Raw genomic sequence first — 25958 nt, forward strand, 5'->3', positions numbered from 1 at the left:
TGCCTTTAGATCCCTAAATATGTTAGTCCAGTCCACTTCCCTAACTAGTCGCCTTAATTTAGTAAAGTTAGCCCTTTTGAAATCATAAACCCTAGTCTCAGATGCACTATTGATTATCCTCCCATTTATTTTGAAACGAATTAGCTCATGATCACTCGAGCCAAGGTTGTCCCCTACAACAATTTCCTCAACAAGGTCCTCGTTACTCACCAAAATCAAATCTAAAATGGCATCCCCCCTTGTCGGTTCAGCAACCACTTGATGAAGGAATTCATTAGCTATCACGTCTAGGAAAAGCTGAGCCCTATTATTATTACTAGCATTTGTTTCCCAATCTATATCCGGGAAGTTAAAGTCCCCCATGATCAAGCAGTTCCTATTAGTATTTACCTCCTTAAAAACATTAAAGAGCTCTCTATCTGTCTCCAAGCTAGATCCCGGCGGTCTATAGCACACCCCAATCACTATCCCGGGTGAGGCTCTGGTAGTTTTTTTCCCCAATGTGACCATTGCCCAGACAGACTCTGTATTATCCATTGCATTGCTAGTTATCTCATTACATTTCACCTCATTATTGATATACAATGCTACTCCCCCACCTTTACCTTTGCATCGGTCTTTCCTAAACAGCACATACCCTTCCATACCTGTACTCCAGTCATGGCTACCGTTCCACCATGTTTCGGTTATTCCTACGATATCCGGTTTCAATTCTCGGACCAGGAGCTCCAGTTCCTCCATTTTGTTACCTAAGCTTCTTGCATTGGTGAACAAACATCCTAATTTTTCCTGTTGGGCTCCTCTCACTCTTTTCACCCAACTCGGTAGGGACACAGTACTTCCAGTATGACTTGTAGATCTAATATCCATCCCCCCCCCTCTTCCTTACACCTAACCATCCCCCTCTGGCTATATCTGTTGTTATCTTGTTGTTCTCACTCCCAATGTATAAATTTGGCGTGGAGAGCACCAGGACCTCTCCCAACCGTCTCCCCCCAGTGTCTAGTTTAAAGCTCTTTTAATCAGATGAGCCAGCCTCCCTCCTAGAAGTCTACTTCCTTCCCTACTTAGGTGGAGCCCATCCCGTGAGAACAGTTGTCTGTCCCCAAAAGCCTCCCAGTGCCCATACATCCCAAAGCCCTCCTTGTAACACCACTCCCTCAGCCAACTATTAATCGTCACGATCCTGTCACCCCTTTGGCGCCCTTCCCTAGGGACAGGTAGGATCCCACTGAAGATCACCTGAGCCTCAATTTCCTTGAGCGTCTTACCCAACCTAGCATAGTCTCCCTTGATCCTTTCTAGCGAGAATCTAGCAGTGTCATTCGTTCCCACATGAAGGATGACCAAAGGGTTCTTACCTGCTCCTCTTAGGATCCTTTTCAACCTCAGGTCCACATCCCGTATTTTAGCACCCGGTAGACAGCACACCCTTCTGTTCTCTGGATCGGCCCTGGTCACAGGCCTGTCCAACCTTCTCAGTATGGAATCCCCAATCACGTAGACCTGCCTTCGCCTGGGGACAGTGTGGTCCTCTAACCTATCCTCCGTCCCCCCTGGTTGCAAGCTCCTTCCATTCCTATCATCCCTTGTGGTTCCCCTTAAGCCATCCTGCATCCTCCCTGGGCCCAAACTTGGTGCTACTTCCATAGACTCCTCCCCTTTTTCTATGGGACTGGCCGCTCGTCTCTTTTTTCTTGGCCTCCCACCGTCAGCAACCATCTGCTTTACCCCTTCCTCATTCTCCAAACCTTCAAACCTGTTCCTTAGCTCAATTTCCCCCTCACTGGCTCTCCTTTTCCTTGACCTGCTTCTCACGGTCACATGCTTCCACCGCCCATCTTCCTCATCTGGTGGTCCCCCCTCAGTGGCCTCAGCCCCTGCTCCCCCCTGTGCCCCTGGGCGTTCCCCCTCAGTTACTGCTTGCCATTGCTCCATCAGCTGCTCGAACCCCCTTCTATTCTCTATCAGGGTTTCTACCTGCAGCTCTAGGCCTTGGATCTTTTCCTCCAGCAACTCTATTAGGCGGCACTTCATGCATACATAGTACTGTTCTGGGTCCCCCGCTAGGACCAGGTACATACCGCAGCTGCTGCATGCTCTCATCCTCAGTGTGTCCTCTGCTGCTTGGCTCATGGCTGCTGGCTGCTGCTGTCTCGGCATCGCTCAGTGTTCTTACCTGGGGAGCACAGGGGACACGGTGCCACCCCCTTCCACCTCCCCCTCCAAACTCCCACTCAAAACTCCCCTGTTGGCCGGCTCCTGGGCCGCTGCGATCAGCTGTGCCGCTGCCTGGCTGGGCGGCCGCTTTTATAGGCCCCCTCCTCCGCCTAGCTCCGCCCCCTAATCAGGGCTCAGCAGTCTGCCCCGACAGAGAGAGACACAAGCACCCCAAAGACAGACGCAAACACAAGATACCTGGCTCCTCCAATGGGAACTCCCACTCAAAACTCCCCTGTTAGCCGCCCTGTTGGCCGGCTCCTGGGCCGCTGCGAGTCGACTGGAGCGCGTTCGGAGTTCGATATATCGCGTCTAGATGAGACGCGATATATCGAACTCCGAGAAGTCGATCGCTACCCGCCAACCCGGGCGGGTAGTATGGACGTACCCTAAGTGAAAGATACTGTCTTCTTAGGCATCATAGCACTGGGTCACCGCGCAGGCACTGGACTCTATGAGGAGTGAAAACCAATTTCATCGAACAAAGTGGTCTTTTAATTCAAAGGGATCAGCCATACAGACAGGTCAACGTATATCCCAAATTTTACCCAGTTGAGGCTAAATCTCTAGTAACTAAATATCTAAATAGCTAAAGGTTTGATTATAAAAGAAAAGAAGAGAAGTAATGATGGTTAACAGATCGTCCACATATAAGGTCTGGTCTACACTGGGGGGAGGTCGATCTAAGGTACGCAACTTCAGCTACGTGAATAGCGTAGCTGAAGTCGAAGTACCATAGCTCGAATTACTTACCGTCCTCACGGCGCGGGATCAATGTCCGCGGCTCCCCATGTCAACTCCATACCGCCATTCGCGTTGGTGGAGTTCCGGAGTCGACAGGAGCACGTTTGGGGTTCGATATATCGTGTCTAGATGAGACGCGATATATCGAACTCTGAGAAATCGATTGCTACCCGCTGATCCAGACGTACCCTAAGTGATCGCAAAGTCCTTATATCAGATCTGTAGCAATGATGGAACAGACCGCTGGCTTATAAAGTCTCTCTGCTAAGTTCCAAAAGACTGGAAGGTCCTCCGTCCATAATTCAAAATGGCCCTTTGAATTATAAATCCACAGTCCAGAGAATCAGGGCAGGAAATGGATGGCCAAATAGAGATAGCGGAGGGCTCTTTTATAGCCTCTGCCATTTGCCTGGAAATCTACTGTCTCGACCAGAGCTCACAGCCCAGGTGCACAGAAAGTTCCTGGCCCAATATGGAGTCCAGGATCACATGAGCATATCCATGTCCTTATATGCTGGATCACCCACAGCCCACATTCTGGCTGAAGCCTCCTTCTTCAGGAAGCGCTATCAGGGCAGAAGGAGTTTCTTCTATAGCACATTGTGAGAGCTAAGTGTTCTTCATGCGACATCAACACATCAGTTTAAATTTTATCTGGTGGCTGTTATCCAGACAACACACATATATGAATAGTCAATATTAATAACTTCAAATACACAAAAGCATACATACTTACATACTTAGCTAATTATGTTTTCCACTGACAAGTTACGTGATATACATTATACAAGATTTGTTGTAATTGTCTAACAGTGGCAATATTAATGCTATACATGGTCATATTTAATCGCACAGCATTACAGCCGCTCTCAGAGCTGGGACTATCTGCCATTAGTCCTACACAAAGGGCAGAAGGACCTCGCAAATGTGCTGGGGACCTCCCAAATGGATGGAAGGTTCAGAGATGCCCAAAGCAGAAGGGATACGATCCAGAGACTGGCTCCAAAACACTTTCTGGAGCAGAGCTTTTAGAAAAACGATTTCCTTATGAATAGCGATTAATATCTGGGACTTTACAGCTTGGAAAAGAGAGGGCGAAGGGGGGAGATGATAGCGGTCTGTTGAGAAAGTAGATAAGGAAGTGTTTACTACTTCTCATAACAGATGAATTGGGGAGGGTGTCACCAAATGACATTAATGGGCAGCAGGCTTAAAGCAACAAAAGAGTATTGATTCACACAACACACAGTCAACAGAGGCCAACACCATAACAGGGTGGGGGAAAAAAGAGCTAGATAAATTCATGGAGGATAGGGCCATCAACTAAGGTTGTTCTGCACCATAGCCATCAGAGCCTGGAGTCTCTTCTTAAAGTGGCGCACACACACTCACTGGCTGTTCTAGTGCTTCAGTTTGCTTTCCCAGGAGTCATGGGTCAAATTCAAGGGTCCCCTGCCCTGTCTCCCACATAATTTTGAATTTGAAAATGCACAGTGGGGCCGTTGTCATGGAATTGTGTAGCACCGTTAATCACCTCCTGCTCTGTAGGCCTGTGACTAGATGGATTTGCAGGTTTCGATTTCTTAGCTGCGGTGAGGCAAGATAAAGGGATGCTTTTATATGGTTATTCAAATATTGGTGTCTCACAAGCAAAACCTCAACGATATCAGTGTGGGCTGGTCAAGGAAGAGGCCTAACACTTGCATCTTTTAGAACGCAGGACTGTTCAGAAATCTGCAAGTAGGGACATTTTTTTTCTGGACCGGGATATTACCATTACTGTCACTATTGAAATGCCAAGAGTGAGTCCCATGGCTCAGAGATAAGAGCCATGGAACTGTGCCATTGCCTGTTTTCTGGGCCTCATGCTGCTGCGAAATGTGCAGTTCACTCATAGGCGTAGCTAAACCAGCTTGTTTTTTTGTCAGCATTTTTTGCCACTTTGCCAGCTCTTTAGTCACCACCCCTACAGTACACCCAACTTAGTCAATCCTGGTATTAAGAGCAATAGTTCAGTATATGTATAATTTCTGCTATCTGATGAGCCTTTTCCTTTTCCAGGAGTCTTATAAGGACTCAGACAGGATGTCCATGGCAGCTAGGCACAGATCTATGGCTCAGTTACGGCCAGCATTGTCCCTGCCAGTTCAGTCACCAGACAGAATACACCTTTTTTGAGCCCGAGCAAAGGAATGTAGAATGCTGTTCCTTCAATTCCTTTTTGGCCACCTTTGGAGCCAATGACATGCACTGGTGATAGCAGCCCCGCTTCTCAAGAACACTCCTTCGCTTTGTATTTCATTAGACAATTCCACCCATATCCCAGAGGGTGTAATTTTTTACTTATAATACTTTTTTGTATTGAAGACAAAATGAATATGATGATAATATGCCATGCGGCTTGGGCGTTCTTTTTTCCAACTAAGGTACCCAGCCATGCCCCTGCTGAGTCACAAGGTGTATCTGCCTTCTCCCAGTGGGTCAGTTGTGTAGCTGATGGTCCTTAATAGTTTTTTAGCCTGTATAAGCTTTATACAGAATAAAACGGATTTATTGAGCTGGGTGTCTGTGTGCTGGTGTCAGGTAACCCGCAGAGCTGTTTTCACTTAAGCATGCAGCTTTGGGCGTATGGCCCGGACCATGGGTTTGTGTTGCAGCAGTCTAGCATGTCTGGTTCAACAAGGCAGGGTTCTGGAAGTCCCAAGCTGGTAGGAAAAATAGACTCCAATGTAATTTCAGCACATCATGAGACAGTCCCAAGAACAACGCTGTGACCAAAACCGTCACATCCAGCTTCTGGCAAAAAGAGGCTAGGGCTTTTGAAGCATTTGGAGATGATGATGATTAGGAACGGTAAATATATATTCACCAAGAGCAACTCATGCCTGACCAACCTAATTGCCTTCTATGATGACTGAACTGGCTCTGTGGATACGGGGAAACCAGTTGATGTAATATTTGTTGACTATAGCAAAGCTTTTGACATGGTCTCACCAGCAAGTTCAAGAGGTATGGATTGGATAAATGGACTATATATTGGATGGAGAACTAGCTAAGTCGTCTGGCTCAATGGGTAGTGCTAAGCGGTTCAATGTCTATTTGGCAGCTGGTATCAAGGTGAGTAGGGGTCAGTCCTGGAGCCGTTTTCTTCAACAGATTTATTAATTGTCTGGATGACACTAAACTGCGGGGAGAGGTAGATACCTGGAAGGTAGGGCCAGGATCCAGCATGATCTAGACAAATTGAAGGATTGGGCCAAAGGAAATTTGATGCGGTCCAACAAGGACAAGTGTAGAGTCTTACAATTAGGATGGAAGAATCCCATGCACTGCTGCAGGCTGGCTAACCAGCAGTTCTGCAGAAAAGGACCTGGGGATTACAGTGGATAAGAAACTGGATATGAGTCAGCAGTGTACTCTTTTTGCCAAGAAAGCTACATTAGTAGGAGTATTGGCAGCAGATTGTGGGAAGTGATTAGTCCCTTCTGTTTGGCACTAGCAAGGCCACATCTGGCGTATTGGGCATTGCAAGGAGATCAAAGGACGTGATCATTTCCCACTATTCGACATTGGTGAGACCTCTTCTGGAGTATTACGTCCAGTTTTGGGTCGGCCATTACAAAAAGCATGTGGACCAATGAAGAGAGGAGGGCAATGAAAATGATAAGGGGGTTGGGGCACATGAATTTTTAGGAGAGGCTGTGGGAACTGGGCTTTTTTAGTCTGTAGAAGCGAAAAGTTAGTGGGATTTGATCGCAAACTTAAATTACCTGAGGAGAGGTTCCAAAGATGATTGAGTGCAGATGACAGAACAAGTAGCAATGCTCTCAAGCTGCAGTGGCGGGGGGTGGGGGTGTAAAGGGATGGCGACTTCTCATAGAATCATCGAATATTAGGGTTGAAAGGATCCTCAAGCAGTTTTCTACTCCAAAGCCCTGGTCAAAGCAGAACCTATTCCCAAATAAATCATCCCAGTATGACCTTAAAAACCTCTAAGAAAATAGATAGCACGCCCTCCTTAGGAACCCTTTCCAGTGCTTCACCCCCTCCCATTCTTGTCTTTTGCAGACTGAACAATCCCAGTTCCCTCAGCCTCTCATAAGCCATGTGCTAATCATTTTTGTTACTCTCTGCTGGACACTTTCCAATTTTTCCACATCCTAGTGTGGGGCCCAAAAACTGGACACAGTACTCCAGATGAGGCCTCACCAATGTCGAATAGAGGGGCATGATCACGTCCCTCAATCTCCTGGCAATACCCCTACTTATGCAGCTGAAAAGGCCATTGGCCTTCTTGGCAACAAGAGTACACGGTCGACTTATATCCAGCTCTCCTCCAATGTAACTCCTTGGTCTTTTTCTGCAGAACAGCTGCCTAGCTATTCATTCCCTAGTATGTCGGATTTCATGGGATTCTTCCATCCCAAGTACAGGACTCTGCACTTGTTCTTGTTGAACCTCATAAGGTTTCTTTTGGCCCAATCTGCTAAGTTGTCTAGGTCCCACTGTATCCTATCCTTACCCTCCAGCATATCTACTATTCCATATAGTTTAGTGACCGCCTTTCGGTCATCCTGGGAATTAACGCTTTTGATACAGGGCACCCGCTGCAGGCCGATGTCCATCTTGCTGCTGCCCCCCCACCCTGTCCCTCCCAGCTCCGATTCCCCTTATGCCGGGTTTCCTCTTTGGGGAATCCCACAACCCCCTATTCCCAATGTCGCCTGAGTCTGTGGCTACTGCCAGTTACCATCTACCCCCACCCCCCGCCCCCAGGGGCTGCTCTATGAATTTTGCTGCCCCAAGCATGGCAGTCAGGTGGCTTTAGGAGGCGCGCCTGTGGGAGGTCCTCTGGTAACATGGATTCGGCGGCATGCTTGTGGCAGGTCCGCCTGTCCCACGGCTTTGGCGGGTCCAGCAGACCTCCTGCAGGCAAGCTGCCAAAGGCAGCCTGACTGTCCCCCTCATGGCAAACTGCAGGCCGCCCCCCCACCCCCGCTTGCCCCAAGCACGTGCTTGGTGAGGTGGTGCCTGGAGCCGCCCCTGAGCGCCCCCCCCCCCGCCACTCACTGGGAAGACAGCAGTATATGAGCCATTCATGATTGACAAGAAGGTTGTGGACCTGCTGCCTCTGCCTATCCTTGTGCTGCCCTGTTGCAACCCCAGTACCTTTCGGCCTTAACAAAGCCTGAAGCCTGGGATGTTTTTTCCAGGACGGATATTTCCCCAGCTCGTCTGGCCTTTCCCCAGCCCAGCTCCACTTCTGATACATGGTTCAGCTTCCCAGCAGCCAGGCCCTTCTCCCGCTAGAGACAGAGATTCTCTGTTCCAGGCCCAATGGGTCATTGGGTCATAAGGGTCAGCTGGGCTGTAATTGGGGAATTGACCCAGCTGAGGCTTCTTTCCCAATCAGCCATTCCCCAGGTATAGCCCTCTCTAGGGCTGTTTTTAACCCCTCCGGGCAGGACTGGGGTGACCACCCCGCTACAGTTGGATATTAGGAAAAACTATTTCACTAGGAGGGTGGTGAAGCAGTGGAATGGGTTATCTAAGGAGTTGGTTTTTAAAGGTACAGCTTGACAATGCCCTGGCTGGGATGATTTAGTTGGGGCTGGTCCTGCTTTGAGCAAAGCATTGGACTAGATGACCTCCTCAGGTCTCTTTCAACTCTAACCTTCTATGATTCTATACCATCCCTGCCCATACTGCTGTTGGTGGACTACCAGCCATGAATTTATCTAATTATTTTTGAGCCCTATTATGTGTAGTGATATATTTATTTTTGTTGGTTTAAACCTGCCCCTATTAATTTCATTTGGTGCCTCCCCCCGCGCAATTCACGTGTTACGAGAAGGTGTAAATAAAACTCCTTATCTATTAGGCCAGTCATGAGTTTATAGAGCTCTATCATAACCCCCCAAATCGTCACTTTTCCAACCAGAAAAGTCCCGTTTTATTAATCGTGCCTCATACGGCAGCCGTTCCATAGCCTTACTCATTTTTGTTGCCCTTTTCCTGAATCTTTTCCAATTCCAATATAGCTTTTTTGAGATGAGGCGAACACACCTACATGCAATATTCAAGCTTTGACATACCATGGATTTATTTAGAGGCAATATGATATTTTTCTCTTATTATCTTAATGAGTCTTAACAGTCTGTTAGCTTTTTTGTCTGCCCCTGCACATTGTGTGGATGTTTTGAGAGAACTAGCCACAATGACTCCAAGATCTCTTTCCTGAGTGAGAAAAGCTAATTTAGACCCCATAATTGTATATTTATAGTTGGGATTATATTTTCCAATATGCATTACTTTGCATTTATCAACATTTTGGAAAAACGGATGTTCCAGAATTGAGTTTAGTGTCATGTGGTCTGGTAACATGTCCTTGCATGCCTTGCTGAGTCATAGCCGCCATTATCTATAGGATGGCTGAAGCACTCCCCAGTGAGAACAAACTTTTTCCATGGTCCATTGTCTTTACTGTTGGTCCAGTAGTATTATCTAGTTTCTTCATTGGTGTACCTGAAAGGCTAGTTATAGGTGTTTCCAACATCATAGCATCTTTCTGTGACATACACATAGCAAAATTAATAACTCCTCATACAATTCAACAAGAATTCTACCTCACAAGGCTCACTTTGTAGCATAATTATCTGAGAGTGGTGAATATGGTGGTGTCAGGGTGTTGCTTTTGGGCACAGAGTGTCATACACCCTAGTCTGTGAGGCAAATTTACTCGGCTGGTGTAATGGGGTTCTGACAACTGCTGGAAGACATATGCATAACTCAGGCCTGGTCTACACCGGGGCGGGGGGTCGAACTAAGGTACGCAAGTTCAGCTACGCGAATAGCGTAGCTGAACTCGAACTACCTTAGTTCAAACTACTTACCCGTCCAGACGCCACGGGATCGAAGTCCGCGGCTCCCCCGTCGACTCTGCCACCGCCATTCGCGGTGGTGGAGTTCCGGAGTCGACGGGAGCGAGTTCGGAGTTTGATATATCGCGTCTAGCTGAGACGCGATATATCGAACTCCGAGAAGTCGATCGCTATGGACGTACCCTTAGGCTATGTGTACACTACCGAAGTGAGTTAGTCGACATAGCTTAGGAGTCAACGTAGCTAAGGTCAACTTACTGTGGGGTCTACACAACACTGGGTTGATGGGAGACACTCGCCCGTTGACTTAGCTTATCTTTTCGTAAGGGCTGGAGTATGGGGGTCGACCAGAGATTGATCTGCAGTCGATTTGGTAGGTCTTCACTAGACCTGCTAAATCAACCCTGCTGCATCGATCACCAGAGCGACAATCTGGCTGTAAGTCTCTGCCAGGCCACTTACATTGACCTACGTTTGTAATGTAGCCCTGGCCTGAGTGCTGAGAGAGACCCAGTCACTGAAACCATTCCAGTCCCCTGCGCTCTCTGTATCCCAGCAGGTTTTCGCCCTCTCTGCGGAACGGCCTGGAGGAGAACTACTGCCGGAACCCAGACAGAGATGAGCGGGGTCCATGGTGCTACACTACGGACCCGGCCGTCCGGCACCAGAGCTGTGGTATCAAGAAGTGTGAAGATGGTGAGTTAACCCCCCCTTCCCCAAGCACAGGTGCCAACTTTTCCTTTTCCCAGGGGGTGTTTCACCTGAGGCTCCAACCCCACTCAGCCCCCCCCCCAAGGCCCCGTCTTCGCTCCGCCTCTTCCCGCCTCCACTCTGACCCCTCCCCGAGGCTCCCACACACCCACCACTCTCCGCCCTCCCACAGGTCCCCCCAAACGCCAAACAGCAGTTTGGCAGTGGCACCACCAACATCAGCTGTTTGGCGGGGGTGTTCCCCATTATCTGATGCGCATGGGTGGAACAGCTGTGGCCGGTGGATGCTGAGCACCCACTATTTTTTTCCATTCATGCTCCAGACCCAGAGAACCCACAGACATGGAATAGCTATTGCCCACGTGCAATGGCCAGACATCTCGCCCGCTTCCGTGTGATGGCGGGAAGGCCCCTCACTCCACGTGTCAGCTGGTGCCTGTGCACCAGAACCCAACCCCACACATGCCCTAGCACCCCTGCGCACCGTCATGCACGACTGGATCCAGGGTACTACCCACAAACCCTTGCCTGGTATTAGTCTGCTGGGTGACAGTCTGCAATGTGGGGGGCTCTTCTGGGGGCAGAGCTGGGAGAATTGGGGAATGCCGTGAATTCTCTGGGTTCAGCGTCCGCGATGCCCACCTGCACAGCTGGCAGAGGCCCAGAGCTGCCAGTCAGTGTGTGCCCTGCCTCGCTCCATGCCTAAAGCATGCCTCTCTCTTGCAGCCGTGTGCGTGTTGTGTAACGGGGAAGATTACCGGGGACTCGTGGACCACACGGAATCCGGGCGGGAGTGCCAGCGCTGGGACCTACAGCACCCGCACAAGCACCCGTACCATCCCCACAAGTACCAGCCTGCCCTGCTTGGGGCCGGGATTGCTCATCCCCGGCAGGATGTTCTCAGTTTGGGATGGGAGGGTGCCTCAGGAGGGAGTAGGGCTGGGTAGTGGCGGGGCATCTCAGCACGCTGTCCAGAGCAGAGCGTTCCCCAGGGTCACTGGTTGCTGCCCATGAATTCCTAGGGGCTTGGAAGCCCGAGGCCCCAGCACTGCGGAGGCCCTGCAGTGAATGCAGACCAGCCTGAGGACATGACACTCTGGAATGGGATTGGCACAAGCAGAGACGGTCTCTGCTCCCAATGCTGAGCCCGCAGGCTGGCAGTGCCACCTGCAGACGAGCACTCTTAACACTGCCCAGCCCCACTGCCATGTTCAGGCAGGGCCCAGTGCCGAGATTCTGTGGATAACAAGGATCCGGGCCATGTCCCCCAAACAGGGCTGGTCACTGCCAAGGGTCAGGCTGGCGGGGGGCCTCACTGAAAATACACTTCCTGGGTGGGGTCCGAGCAGGGGGAGAGCACATCCCAGAAGTTCTTGGACCAGGACTGGAGCAGAACATGGCTTTGTAAATATCAAGGTTTCCCTCACCTCTTTCCCCCGCCTCCTCCCTATCTCACCCAGATACCCTGAGAAGGATCTGGATGACAATTACTGCCGCAACCCTGACAGCTCCGTGGGCCCCTGGTGCTACACCACAGATCCTGCCCGGGAGTGGGAATACTGCCACCTCCACAAATGCAGTAAGTGATGTGGTGTGCTGTGGGTGCCAAAGGACGTGCGTGGGATGTGTTTCCCATACTGCTATGTCCGTATCATCGTTAACCTCACTGAGGCTACGTCTATACTACCCGCCCGGGTCGGCGGGTAGCGTTCGACTTCTCGGAGTTCGCTATATCGCGTCTCATCTAGACACGATATATCGAACTCCGAACGCGCTCCCGTCGACTCCGGAACTCCACCACTGCGAACGGCGGTGGCGGAGTCGACGGGGGAGCCACGGACTTCGATCCCGCGGCGTCTGGACGGGTGAGTAGTTCGAACTAAGGTAGTTCGAGTTCAGCTACGCTATTCGCGTAGGTGAACTAGCGTACCTTAGTTCGACCCCCCCCTAGTGTAGACCAGGCCTGAGAGTCACGCTGAAGTGCCCAATATGGCTCGGGTCCCTGATGGTGTGAGGACTAGCCATCTGGCAGGGACACCCTGCGCTGTAGTGCCCGGATCGCTGCTCCCATGCCTCAGCGGAGTCGAGTCTGTAGCCATGACAAACCTTTCCTGGCCAATGCCTCCCTGCTGCCACTGCCCAACACTGCTCTCTGCTGTGCCCCTGTGCAGGGGATAAGACCCCCCCCAACCCCTCGCACAATGCCCACCCTCTGGCACTCAGGAATATGTTCCATGTCCTTAGGGGTATTTCAGAGAGCCCGTGAGGTCCCGCCTCTGGCTCACAGTCCTGAGCGCATGGCAGGACCCTGCCAGCGAAGAGTCTGCAGCGTGACCAGTCCCCTGGTCATCGGGCTGGTGCTAGGGTGAAAGGTGTTCCAGCGCCCACAACATACACCACTGCTCCCTGGTGCTCCCAAGCCAGCACCCAGTGACGTTTGGCCTTTGCCGCTGCCCCCATCCACAGAAGCAGAGAAACGCCCACGCGTGGCAGACACCACCAGCAGCTGCTTCAAGCACAAAGGCGAAGGCTACCGGGGCAAGGTAAACGTCACCACGTCAGGAATTCCCTGCCAGCGCTGGGACGCCCAGACCCCCCACCGGCACCACTTCCGGCCCGAGGAATACGAGTGCAAGTAGGCAATGGAACTGGTTGGGGGAGGGAGGCGCTGCTAGAGGTCTATATGCTGGACGTTAAGGGCGGGGGGAGTCCTTGTGCACAGGAAGAATAATTTACTGCGCATCTGAGTAGGGATTGCTGGGTGGCCCCTGGAGGCTAACTGGGGTCCTGGGGGAACTATCTGGAGGAGGGGGTCGCTGGTCTCCCGGGGGGGCTAGGGTTGCCAGGGGTTCTTGGGGGAGTACCTGGAGAGGGGTTATCTGTTCCCCCCAAAATGAGGGCCGGCACCAGTGCACACTGCTCTAGCTGCCTGAATAAACACCCAGGGTCCCGGCTGGCTGTGCTGCTTTGGCTTGAGCTGGCTGCGTCCAGACTCCCTGGCTCAAGTCCTTTGTGTTTCAGGCTCCCCTGTGGCAATGTAGACATCGGTCTGGCAGCTGCAGCATTGCCCCAGCCGAAGTGGGGCAGGAGGGGCTGGCTCTGCAGCTGGCAGTCACAGCGTGGGAGGCAGCTTGAGGAAGCGGGCAGGGCTAGGAGTGTGGTGTGAGGCCAGGCAGGGCTCGCTGGTTCTGTGGTTGCAGGGCCTGGCCCAGATGGGGTGGTGCCAAACTTGCAGAGGGCCTGCCTCCTCCTGGCATGTCTGTGGGGGGAGAGCCTTGGACATTCCAGCACCCTACCCACGGCTGGGCGTGGCTCCCATGATGGGGGCTGGCAGCTGTTGCACGCTGCGTCCTTTTGTCTTTGACGTTCCCAAGCTGAGCTGCTGTGTCTGCCAGGGACCTGCGGGAGAATTACTGCCGGAACCCTGATGGTTCAGAGGCCCCCTGGTGCTTCACCAGCCTGCCCAGCATGCGCGTCGCCTTCTGCTTCCAGATCAAACGCTGCACCGACGAGGTGGAGGTGGAGGGTGAGGACTGCCCTGGCGGGGAGGAGACAACAAACCAGTTGTCACAGTCCAATGCCCCAGAGTAACCCTACAAGAACTGGTACCCACAGGCCAGTGCCCAGGAGCAACGCTACAATAATAAATCATCTAGTTATTTTAGGTGCCTGTACTCGAACACAAAAAACCTGGAGAAGAACCAGGCATAATTGGAAGTCCTGGCACAGTCAGGGAACTATCAAAGAATCATAGGGAGAGGGATAGCTCAGTAGTTTGAGCATTGGCCTGCTAAACCAAGGATTATGAGTTCAATCCTTGAGGGGACCATTTAGGGATTTGGGGATTTAGTTGAGGATTGGTCCTGCTTTGAGCAGGAGGTTGGAATAGATGACCTCCTGAGGTCCCTTCCAACCCTGATATTCTATGATTCTATAGAAGAGTAGGACTGGAAGGGACCTCAGGAGGTCATCTAGTCCAACCCCCCCCACCACCACTCAAAGCAGGACCAACACCAACTAAATCATCCCAGCCAGGGTTTTCTCAAACTGGCCCTTAAAAACCTCTAAGGATGGACAGTCCATCACCTTCCTAGGTAATCCAGTCCAGTGCTTCACTACCCTCCTAGTCAAACGTCTTTCCTACTAGCCAACCTAGACCGCCCCCACTGCAACTTGAGACCATTGCTCCTTGTTCTGCCATCTGCTACCACTGAGAACAGCCTTGCTCCATCCTCTTTGAACCCCCCTTCAGGTAGCTGAAGGCTGCCATCAAATCCCCCCTCACTCTTCTCTTCTGCAGACTAAACAAGCCCAGTTCCCTCAGTCTCTCCTCGAAATTCATGTGTCGCAGCCTCATGATAATTTTTCTTGCCCTCCGCTCGACAGTCTTCAATTTGTTCATATCCTTTCTGTAGTTGCCCACCCCGAAACTGGATGCAGTACTTTAGAAGTGGACTCAGCTGTGCCAAATAGAGGAGAACAATTCCTTTCCTCGATCTGCTGGCAATGTTCCTACTAATGCTATGATGGGATTGGACAAGTCGGGGGAGAAAAGGTAGAGTAATTGTACTATATGTAACACAGCAATATGATTACTCAGCGCTCCAATGTGAACTGGAGAAAAGCCTATTGAGAGTTTTGGCTAAGTTTAGAGGTGAGCGCAACAAGGGTGATGTCGTGGTGGGCATCTGCTATAGCCCACCAGACCAGGTGGATGAAGATTTCTTCAGACAACTAACAGAAGTTTCCAGATCACAGGCCTTGGTTCTCATGGGGGATTTCAATCACCCTGACATCTGCTGGGAGACCAATACAGCAGTGCACAGACAATCCAGTAAGTTTTTGGAGAGTGCTGGGGACAACTTCCTGGTGCAAGTGTAGCTGGACGAACTAATTAAGGTCTGTGCTCCTCTTGACTGCTGCTCACAAACAGGGAAGAATTGGTAGGGGAATTTGATGTAGGTGGCAACCTGGGTACAGGGTTGTCCCTAGATATTATGGGGCCCTACGCAGCCCCCCCCATGGGGTGGCAGGCCTCTGTGGGGAGAAGGGGAGAGGGCAAGGAGCGGGCCCCAGGGGAGGGAGGTGGGGCTTGCTTGGGGGGTATGGGGAAACCACTCCCCAGCACTCACAGGCGGCAGAGCTGAGGCCGCGTCGCTGCACTCCTATCGCCGGTGAGTGGAGTGCCCCGGCCCTGCTGCAGACTTTAGGGGATTGGTGGCTGGGCTGGGCAGGAAGAGGTGGGGCTGGGGCAGGGGAGGGGGGACGCTGGGGCAGGAAAGAGGCAGGGCTGGAGTGGAGGCCCTGCGCACAGCACCAGGAAAGTTGGGGTAAATCCTCAGTGAGCTTAAACACAAAAAGGAAGCTTCCAAGAAGTGGAAATTTGAACAATGACTAGGGAGAATTATAAAAATGTTGCTCGAGCATGCAGGGAACTAATAAGGAAGGCCAAAGCACAACTGGAGGTGCAGCTAGCAAGGAATGGGAGGGAAATGAGAAGGGTTTCTACAGATATGTTTGCAACTGAATTGGGGCAGCAACCTCATGACAGACGACGTGGAAAAAGCTGAAGTACTCTTTGCTTCTTTTGCCTCTGTCTTCAAAGACAAGGTCAGCTCCCAGACTACTGGGTGAGCAGCCCTCAGTAGTGAAAGAACTGGTTAAGGACTATTTTAAAAAGCTGAACGTGCTGAAGTCCATGGTTCCAGATCTAATGCATCCAAGGGTGCTGACGGACTTGGCTGATGTGATTTCAGAGGCACTGGCCATTATATATGAAAACTTTTTTACGATTGGGGGATGTCCTGGATGATTGGAAAAAGGCAAATATAGTACCCATCTTTAAAAAAGGGAAGAATCGAGAATTCTGGGAACTACAGACCTCACCTCAGTCAGCCGCACCTCAGTTCCTAGAAAAATCATGGCGCAGGTCATCAAGGAATCTATTTTGAAGCACTTGGAGAAGATGAAAGTGATCAGGAACAGTCAACATGCATTCAACTAGGGCGAGTCATGCCTGACCAAACAGATTACATTCTATGATGAGGTAACTAGCTCTGTGGATACGGGGAAAGTGGAAAGTGATCATGAGGCTGCGACACATGAATTTTGAGGAAAGACTGAGAGAACTGGGCTATAACTTGACTTTAGCAAAGCTTTTCCTACAGTGTCCCACAGTATTCTTGCCATCAAGTTGGCTTGGCTGAATGGACTATAAGATGTCTAGAAAGCTGGCAAGATCATCGAGCTTAACTGGTAGTGAGCAACGGCTTGATGTCTAGCTGGCAGCCAATATCAAGCGGAGTGCCCCAGTGGTCTGTTCTGGACCCGGTTTTGTTCAACATCTTCATTAAACATCTGGCAGATGGGATGGATTGCACCCTCAGCAAGTTTGTCAATGACACTCAGCTGCAGGGAGAGGTAGCTATGGTGGCATGTAGGGATAGGGTACACCGTGAGCTAGTTAAATTGGAAGGTTGTTAGGACAGAAGAATCCCATCCACTGCTACAGGCTGGGGACCAACTGTCTAAGCAGCAGTTCTGCAGAAAAGGACCTGGGGATTATAGTGGATGAGAAGCTGGATATGAGTCAGCAGTGTGCCCTTGTTGCCAAGAAGGCCAACGGCATATTGGTCTGTATTAATAGGAGCATTGCCAGCAGATCGAGGGAAGTGATTATTCCCCGCTGTTCAACACTGGTGAGGCCACACCTGGAGTATTGTGTCCAGTTTTGGGATACTTGCAACAGAAAAGATGTGGAGAAATTGGGGAGTCCAGCAGTGGGCAACAAAAAATTTAAGGAGGCTGGGGCACATGATGTAGGAGGAGAGGCTGAGGGAACTGGGCTTATTTAATCTCTGGAAGAGAAGAGTGTGTGGGGGGTGTTTGATCGCCGCCTTAAACTACCTGAAGAGGGGTTCCAAAGAGGCTGGAGCTAGTTTGCACTCAGTGGTGGAAGATGACAGAACAAGGAGTAATGGTCTCAAGTAGCAGTGCGGGAAGTCTAGGTTGGATATCAGGGAAAAACTATTTCACTACGAGGGTGGTGTAGCACTGGAATGGGTTATCTAGGGAAGTGTTGGAATCTCCAGCTATAGAGGTTTTTAAGGCCTGGTTTGACAAAGCTCTGCCCAGCATAATTTAGTTGGGGTTGGGCCTGCGTTTAGCAGGGGATTGGACTAGATGATGCCCTGAGGGCTCTTCCAACCATAATATTCTATTGTTCTATGATCAGTTCACACAGCCCAATAGCAATCCTAAACTAACAAACCAGAGCGTATAGCCCAGTGCCCTGGAGCAACCAGACCATAACAAATGAGTATCCACAGCCCAGTGCCCAGGAGTGACCATACAATAACAGAACACAGTGTGTATGTTACCTCCTGGGAAGTGTCTGGGGGTCTGAGTGCAGAGCAGGGGAGGGAGGACTTGGCCGTTGGTACCGGGATAGTCCCTGAGGGAGGTGGCATGGTGAGGATGGGGGCCAGGGAGCTGGAGGGGGTGGGGGAGTTGTGCACACCCAGTAACAACTCTTATTTCACTTTCCTCACCTCCAGACTGTTACCAGGGAAATGGTGAACTGTACAAGGGCAAGATCAGCAAGACCCGGAAGGGCATCACTTGCCAGAAGTGGTCAGCAGGCTCGCCCCATACACCCCAGTGAGTGCAGGGTCTCCAACAGTGGCCTCCACAGCCACTGGGAGAGGTCCCCAGCGGGGAGGTCTCTGCACTGGGTCCAGGAACCTAAGCGTGTGACCCTGCCATGGAGCCTGGGTCAAGGCGAGCAGCAGGGCCAAGGGCAGTGGGAATGGCACCCACCTCCGGGGGGAGTGTTGTGGGGAGTGTTGGCATGAGGGATGAGAGTTGTGAGACAGTTGAAGCGTTAGGGGGATAGAGGGAAACCAGGGCAACGGGGGCTTGAGGAGGCAGCAGGGGGGAGGGCTGAGGGGTGGTGGCTGAGGGCAGCAGAGGGAGGAAGGACTCAGGGCTGATTGCGCTACCACCTTCCCAGGATCTCTCCCACCATGTTCCCCGCCATGCGCCTGGAGGAGAATTATTGCCGGAACCCCGACAACGACAGCCACGGGCCCTGGTGCTACACCATGGACCCCAGCACCCAGTTTGATTACTGCGCCATCAAGCCCTGCGGTGGGTGCCTGGCACACAGAGGAGACAGCTCGGTCCCATGGCCGCTGCCCCACGTCATGTTCTCTGGGGACCGGCGCAATCTTGCTGAGTTGAGAAAACGCAGTGAGCTCGTGGCCTGGCTCCCCTCTGCCTGGCTGTCCCATGGCCCAGCCTCCTGTTGTCCCAGTGCCCCACACTGATGATGGGCAGGGCCACTGCCAGGGCCACATCTGCAAGCCCACAAACTGGTTTGACCCCTCCAGGGGTCAGAAACTGCCCTGGCCACCCATTGTTCGGCACATGGATATGAGCCTGCTCAAGGCAGACTGGGGCTCTGGCCTGGCAGATGGATGGGCCCCAAGTGGCCCCAAGCATGCTGAGACTGCCTTGAGAGTTCCAGATACCCAGCTGTGCCTATGTCAGGCAGTTGGGGTTACTGGGGCGCGGACAGGCCAGAGCCAGAAGGTGCTCGGTTGGGGTGGGGGGGTGCAGTGAAGGAGGGGTAAAGGGGTGCGATTAAGGACTCAATCACCCCCACTCCAGGGATGCACCTATAGGCTGGCTCAGTACCAGTCTGCGGAGGCCTGGGGTCCGGGGACTCCTGGGGGACCGCTGCTCTGGAAACCCGGAGGCGTTTTCAAAAGATTTAATCAGAAATGTGGGAGGAGGGAAGCTGAGTTGAGGGCTGAGGGAATGAAGCCCCAGGACTGTGCCGCTCTCCAGCACAACCCCAGGCTGTGCGTTGGCCAGTCCCCAGGCCTGACACCATCCATGCTCGGCTCATGTACTCTGACCCCCACCTTGGGGCAACTGACTTTCATCGCCTCTGATTTGTTTCCTCAGCAGGTGACAAGACGCCATCCGTCCTGGAGACTGCAGGTAAAGCCCGCCATCTGTGACCAGAGTCTGGGTGCTGGGGCCAATGGGGGCAGCTTAGCCTGAGGTGAATGCTCATGAGCTGAGGCCACAGAGATCCTAGGTGACCCCCCCCCCCCACCTCTGTGTCAGGACTGGGGCAGGTGGAAGCAGTTCAGCCTGGGGGCGGGGAGTTCTCATGAGTGAGGCCACAGAGACCCTAGGTGACCCCCCCCTCCATCTCAGAACTGGGGCATGAGCCAGATCACCAGGTGCACCATGGCCATCTGTCTCTCGCTGGGGGAAGTCTTTGGGGAACTCCTGCTGAGCCTGCTGCCGGCCAGGGCCCCTGAGTGCTGGCCTCATCCTCCCTGTTCCTGTAGATACTGTGGTCTTTGCCGAGTGCGGAAAGAGGGACGAACGCCTCCAGCTAAAGGGCCGTATCGTCGGGGGGCGCCCCGGGAACTCACCTTGGACTGTGAGCATCCGCAACCGGTGAGGAGTGGCCCCGGGGATTTAGGGCCCAGCCAGGTTGGGGCTGGGGCAGGAGAGCTGGAGTGTGGGACCCTGCTGGGTCATGGGGAAGCAGCTGCAGAAGCCATGTGCCATTGGTGCCTAGCCACTGCTCCGCTGTCTCGAAGAGGCGATGCAGCCGGCAGCTATTTGAACTCCATTCAGTGGGAAAAAAGTTTAATATGTGCGGAGCAGCAGTGTGTGCATCACCCAGAGCAGCTAGAGCCCAGGAGCCTCTGGGGGGGGGGGGGAGGTAACACTGTCTGGCTGCTCCAGCCCACTCTTTGCATCCTCCCCCACCTGGCTCGCAAGGCACAGGCTAGGGCTCAGCAAGCCACCAACGTTGGCCCTTGCCCCCGGGCCTAACAGTTCCCCATCATCCAGACCCCGCCCCCCCAGGCAGTCGGTAGCTGCAATAGTGTGGGCCTGGGGACCGGCACCTGAAGGAAAAACAGTGATGGTCACACCTCCTGCCATGGATTCCCCAAAGAGGACAGAGGGGACGGGCTAAGCTGCACAGACCTCTACCATCTTACAATGGGTTGAAGTGCCATGCAGACCAGTGACCTCTCTCTCTGACTGTGGCCAATGTCACAGAGGGAGAGATTCCTCATGTGCCTCAATGTCACATAGCTGATTTGCTGGAGGCCAAGCACTCCCAGTGTTCAGAGAGGCATGGAGATCCCAAGGTTCAGTGTGACCTTCTGTAGGACACAGGCCAGAGAACGTCTCCAAAACATTTCCTAGAGCCAGAAAACAGCCAATCTTGAGTTAAAAATTGTCAGTGGTGGAGAAGCCACAAGGACCCTGCGTAAATTTTTCCAATGGTTAATTATTCTCACCAGTAAAACTGCAAGCCTGATTTCCAGGATGAAGGTGTCTAGCTTCAACATCCCGCCTATGGACACTGGTAGCTCTTCCTCTGCTAACTTAGGCCTGGTCTACACTGGGGCGGGGAGGGGTCGCTCTAAGGTACGCAACTTCAGCTACGTGAATAGTGTAGCTGAAGTCGAAGTACCTTAGCTCGAATTACTTAACCGTCCTCACGGCGCGGGATCGACGTCGGCGGCTCCCCCGTCGACTCCGCTACCACCACTTGCTCCAGTGGAGTTCCGGAGTCGACGGGAGCGCGTTCGGGGTTCGATATATCGCGTCTAGATGAGACGCGATATATCGAACTCCGAGAAATCGATTGCTACCCGCCGATCCGGCAGGTAGTGAAGACGTACCCTTATAGACCCCCAGGATGAAAGATTCAGTTCCTGTGCCGATATACTGCACATTGATTGAATCACCCTTTCACCGCCTCTTTGTTACTGCTGCCAGCGCCACCTAGTGCTAACTAGAGTGACAGGCCCTGTGAGGAAGGCAGGGGTGCCGCCTGGATCCTGCATCTCCCGTGTGATAAGTGCTTTCTGCCCTGCAGGAAAGGAGTGCATTTCTGTGGAGGATCCCTGGTGAAGGAGCAATGGGTCATCAGCACGCGCCAGTGCTTCTCCTCCTGGTAAGGTGTCAGCTGTGCCCTGGGGCCCCTTAGGACAGTGGGGCTCAAATTTTTTTATTGGCGACCCGTTTCACATCAAAAGCCTCTAAATGCACCCCCCTTATAAAGTAAAAAAACTTTTTTATATATTTAACACCATTATAAATGCTAGAGGCAAGCGGAGTTTGGGGTGGGCGTTGACAGTGTGTGACCCCACATGTCATGACCTCGCGACCCCCTGCAGGGTTCCACCCCCGAGTTTGAGACCCCCGTTCTTAGCGGGAGGAAGTGCAGTGTCCTGTGCACATGCCAGTCTGGCTGAGCTCATGGCACTGTGAGGTGTGTGTGTGTGTGGGGGGGTTTTGCTGGAACAGGGGACAGTCTGCAGAGCGTTCTGGACCGCTGACTTGTCCAGAGATCAGCTAGCTGGTGCCTTTGACGTGCTCCGCGCCAGTCCAAGGGTTGTCGCCATCCAGTCCTCCAGGGGGCCTCAGCCAGCGGGGCCGGGGTCAGTGATGGGACGGGGAGCAGAAACAGGAGGTCAGATGGGCCCTGTTCACTGGCACATTGCAGCAGTTGCAGGCATCATCTGGTGGGTGCTGCAGTACCCAGGTGGGCAGTGGGAAATAGGACTCTGGGGTTTGTCCCTTCAACCCCTACCCTCCCTACCAGCAGGCTACACAGGTGTCTGGGCAGCACCGAACTCAGCCGCTGTCGGCCTGGCCTTCCGCCCCTGTGCGGCACAGCATTTATCGGCCCCAGAACTAGCCCTTCAGCGTAGTCACATAAAGGCCACCATAGTGATAGTCAGACACAAGCTGTCTGGGGGGCACCTTCCTGGGCTGTGCAGCCCTAGGCCTGCATGGAAGGGCCAGTCCTTGCTCGACCAGTCCTAATGGCACCCTGGCCAGAAAGGCGGGGTCCCAGATATGGGGGACTGTAAGAGAGCCCCTGCACAGCCAGTAGGGTTGCCAACTGTCTAATCGTGCAAATCCAAGCGATCTTGACAAGCCCCTGTACCCCCATCTCCGAGGCCCCACTCTGCTAACTTAATTCCCCACTCCCTCCATCCTTCGCTTTCCCACACCCTGGTCTACACTGTGGGGGGTGGGGGTCGATCTAAGGTACGCAACTTCAGCTTACCCTTAGTCACTTTCACCGGGCTGAGGCATGGGGTTGGGCTGCGGTCTCTGGGATGGGATTTTGGTACTGGAGGGTGCTCCGGGCTGGAGGAAGAGATTGAGGTGCAGGAGGGCATATGCTGTTCGGGCTCCAGGAGGGTGCTCAGGGATAGGGCAGGGGATTGGGGTGTAGGAAGGGGTGAAGAGTGCGGGCTCTGGGAAGGAGTTTGGGTGCAGGAGAGGGCTCTATGCTGGGGCAGTGGATTGGGGTGCAGGGGGGGTGTGGAATCTGGAAGGGCATTTGGGTCAAAGAGGGGCTCAGGGCTGGGGCTGAGGAGCAGAGTGAGGCCTGGGGGCACTGTGCTGAAGTGATGTGCTGCAGCTTGGATCGTGCCTTCTTTGGCAGTGACACTGACTTGTCTAGCTATGAGGTCCAACTTGGGACCCTCTTCAAGGACCCCAGTCCCAGCGACCCCGACAAACAGGCTCTCCCCATACTGAAACTTGTCTGTGGGCCCTCCGCGTCTGACCTGGTCCTGCTGAAACTGGCCAGGTGAGCAGGCTGAGGGTGTCAGCTTAGTGGGGCTGGGACCTCGTGCCAAGGCGTACTCTGAATCACCCCCACCTCCACCATGCAGACTTTGCTGTGACAGCCTATCCCTTCAACTGGGGGGGTGTCGCCTTTCCTTGTAAGATCCGGCTGGCTCCAGAGATTTCTTGTGCTCCCACAGAGAACCACCAGGAGGCAGCCGGGGGTGCTGGGGTCAGACAGCCACAGGGCATGCCCTGCCAAAGCGTGTCGGGTGCCACAATGGGCAGGGTGGTGCTGGAGTCCTAGGCCGGTACGGGTGCCGGTGGTTCAGGGGGCCGGCCCATGGGGCAGGTGTCTGGCTGTGACAGGGAGGCAGGTGGGCTAGTATATGGCCCTGGCAGGTGGAGCCCTGGCTCTGGCTCTGCTTCCCTGCCTCCCCCCCACATGGCCTGGTGCAATGGCTTCTTGTAGCGGTATGCACTGGAGCCAATCTGGCATTCCCCCTGATGAGCAAGAGGCAGCTGCAAGCAGGAGGACAGGAAATCTGGGGCAGTGTGGGGGAATCCTCCAGCTAATACCAAATTCAGGGGATCCGGATTCAGCACCCCATAGGACTGGACAGAGCTGAATGGTGCATTTCAAACCTCTGTGAGTCATTGGCCTGGGCTCCCTGTAGCCATCCTGTTGTGCTCGGGTCACATTTGGAATCTGCTCTGCGCTGAAGGCCTGTTCCTGCAATGGCTGTCGTGAGGGCAGAGCCTCTCGGTGACACGCTGGGAGGTGGGTGGCCATGGACATGGGTGAGGGGGCGTTGGCAAGCAGGGAGTGGGGGTGGGTAGCTGTGCGGCACTGCTCTCTCTTGGCAGGCCAGCGACTCTGAACAAGCGGGTGGCTCTCATCTGCCTCCCACCAGAGCGGTACGTCGTTCCCGAGAACACAGAGTGCGAAATCGCTGGATGGGGTGAAACCGGAGGTACAGACCCAGGGCCAGGGAGGGGGCAGCCAGGAGTTGAGGACTAGAGAATACAATGGGGCGCACACACACACCAATGCCGACCAGACTCCTCTACAAGCTGGGACTGTCTGCAATGACACCCTACCTTCCCCAGCTGCCTCTATACTACAGGGGCCCCAGCCGAATTTCTGCCCCATGGTGCCTCCCCTCTGCGCTACTCTTCGCCCCCCCCCCACCACCACTTCCACATGCGAGCCCAACCAAGGACTTCCCTCACGGCTAGCCAGTCTTCCCTCCAGCCAGCCCTGTTCAGACCAGGGGGAAAGTGAGATGGGGCAGCCTGTCTCTGGGTTCTAGCCCCCTCAGGCCGCTCACCTGCTCTATCTCCGCCCCCAGGTACTGGCAACAAAACTCTGCTCAACGTAGCCAAACTACCCGTGATGAGCAACAAGGAGTGCAACATGGTGCTCAGAGGCCAGGTGAAGGAGAGTGAGCTGTGTACTGCGCCCCTGCGAGCCGGGGTGGGGGCCTGTGAGGTAAGCTGGGGAGGCACGCTGCGAGGTGCATGCTGTGGAAGGGGAGTACGGTGGGAGAGAGGAGTGTTGTACGGAGCAGGCTGGGAGGGAGTTCTGTAGGGGAGGGGAGTGCCATGAGAGAGGGGAGTACTGTGGGAGAGGGGAGTCCTGTGGGGGGGGGAGTGGGGCGTGCTTTGGAGGAGGGGAGGAAGTGACGTAGGGGGACAGGCTGGGGGGCAGTGCTATGCGGGAGGAGAGTGCTGTCGTGGGCGAGCGGGGAGAGAAGTGATATGCGGGGGGAGAGGCGTATTATGGCGAGTAGAGTGCCGTGGGAGGCAGGATGGGAAGAAGTGCTATGGGGAAGGGAGGGGAGTGCTGTGAGGGCTGGAAGTGAATCCTGGAAGACGCCATGCAAGATGAGCACGGAAAGACTCTGTGAGGGGGCAGGGCAGGGCGCAGGAGTTGAAATGTTTTCTCGGCCCCTGCAGGGCGACTATGGAGGACCGCTGGCCTGCCTGACCCATGACTGCTGGGTGCTGGAGGGCGTAATCACCCCTATGCGTGTGTGTGCCCGCAAGGACAAGCCAGCCGTCTTCACTCGTGTGTCAGTCTACGTCGATTGGATTAACAAAGTGATGAGGATGCTCTGAGCTTGTGGCGGGGGGCCCAGCTCGACACCCAAAGAGCTCAGCGCTGCTTTCCTCTCCGCCTGGTGATGGCCGTGAGCTCTGAGATGTACGTTCACCCATGCCAAACTGTGCCAAGCCCTCGAAGCATCCTCGGGCAAGGCTCTGAGTCCAGATTGTCTGTCCCATGTGCTGAGACCAATCCAGGTCAGCCCGTCCCTGGGCTGTGGCCACCAGCCCTAGGACAGAGAGTACTCATGGTTACTATATTGACTGATTTCAATAAACATGCTCAAGGTGTCGGTGGCTGTCTCCGTCATGTGGGTCGGGAGGAGGGGGGCTCCCCAAGGTTCTGGGGGTACAGGACCAGCCTCAAGGACTGGTGGTAACCCGGCTAGGGCCTGCCAGGCTCCAAGTCCGCCTGGGGGAGATGAGAGCTCTGGCCCTGCACACTTCAAGGAGCCTCTCCCCGAGGATCGGGAAGGGGGCGCTGAATCCTGAGTTGTGACCCACAGCAGCCCAGAGCCTGGCCTAGTCATGTCTCGCTGCACAGTCAGGGATTTCTGGGAGCCCCTTGTATGCTGCAGCCATGCGCACCAGGACAGGGCAGCGAGGGGCTGGAGTTAATGGTAGGGGGGCAAACAAGGGGGGAAAGTCCTTAAGTGTCTTTGGGCT

The 25958-nt window shown here is 53.5% G+C and overlaps 1 protein-coding gene across 8 annotated transcripts in view; it reads left to right on the plus strand.

Moving 5' to 3' along the window:
* Positions 1-25583, plus strand: part of MST1 (macrophage stimulating 1) — a 43714-nt gene extending 18131 nt beyond the window's left edge. Inside the window, exons 5-18 of one of the 8 annotated variants that reach the window (XM_039482856.1) lie at positions 10402-10541; positions 11283-11403; positions 12017-12135; positions 13023-13191; positions 13952-14082; positions 18113-18215; positions 18568-18704; positions 19527-19562; positions 19883-20033; positions 21478-21555; positions 23062-23208; positions 24054-24104; positions 24539-24678; positions 25146-25282. In XM_039482856.1, coding sequence (XP_039338790.1) covers positions 10402-10541; positions 11283-11403; positions 12017-12135; positions 13023-13191; positions 13952-14082; positions 18113-18215; positions 18568-18704; positions 19527-19562; positions 19883-20033; positions 21478-21555; positions 23062-23208; positions 24054-24104; positions 24539-24635 — 1480 coding nt within the window. In that variant the 3' untranslated portion in view covers positions 24636-24678; positions 25146-25282. Of the gene's footprint in view, positions 1-10401; positions 10542-11282; positions 11404-12016; positions 12136-13022; positions 13192-13951; positions 14083-18112; positions 18216-18567; positions 18705-19526; positions 19563-19882; positions 20034-21477; positions 21556-23061; positions 23209-24053; positions 24161-24538; positions 24679-25145 lie in introns of all 8 variants that reach the window. The other 7 variants (XM_039482849.1, XM_039482851.1, XM_039482855.1 and 4 more) reach the window with 7 other exon arrangements.
* The last annotated feature ends 375 nt before the right edge of the window (positions 25584-25958 follow it).

The sequence above is a fragment of the Mauremys reevesii genome, linkage group 7 (assembly GCF_016161935.1).
Source record: "Mauremys reevesii isolate NIE-2019 linkage group 7, ASM1616193v1, whole genome shotgun sequence".
Lineage (NCBI taxonomy): Eukaryota > Metazoa > Chordata > Testudines > Geoemydidae > Mauremys > Mauremys reevesii.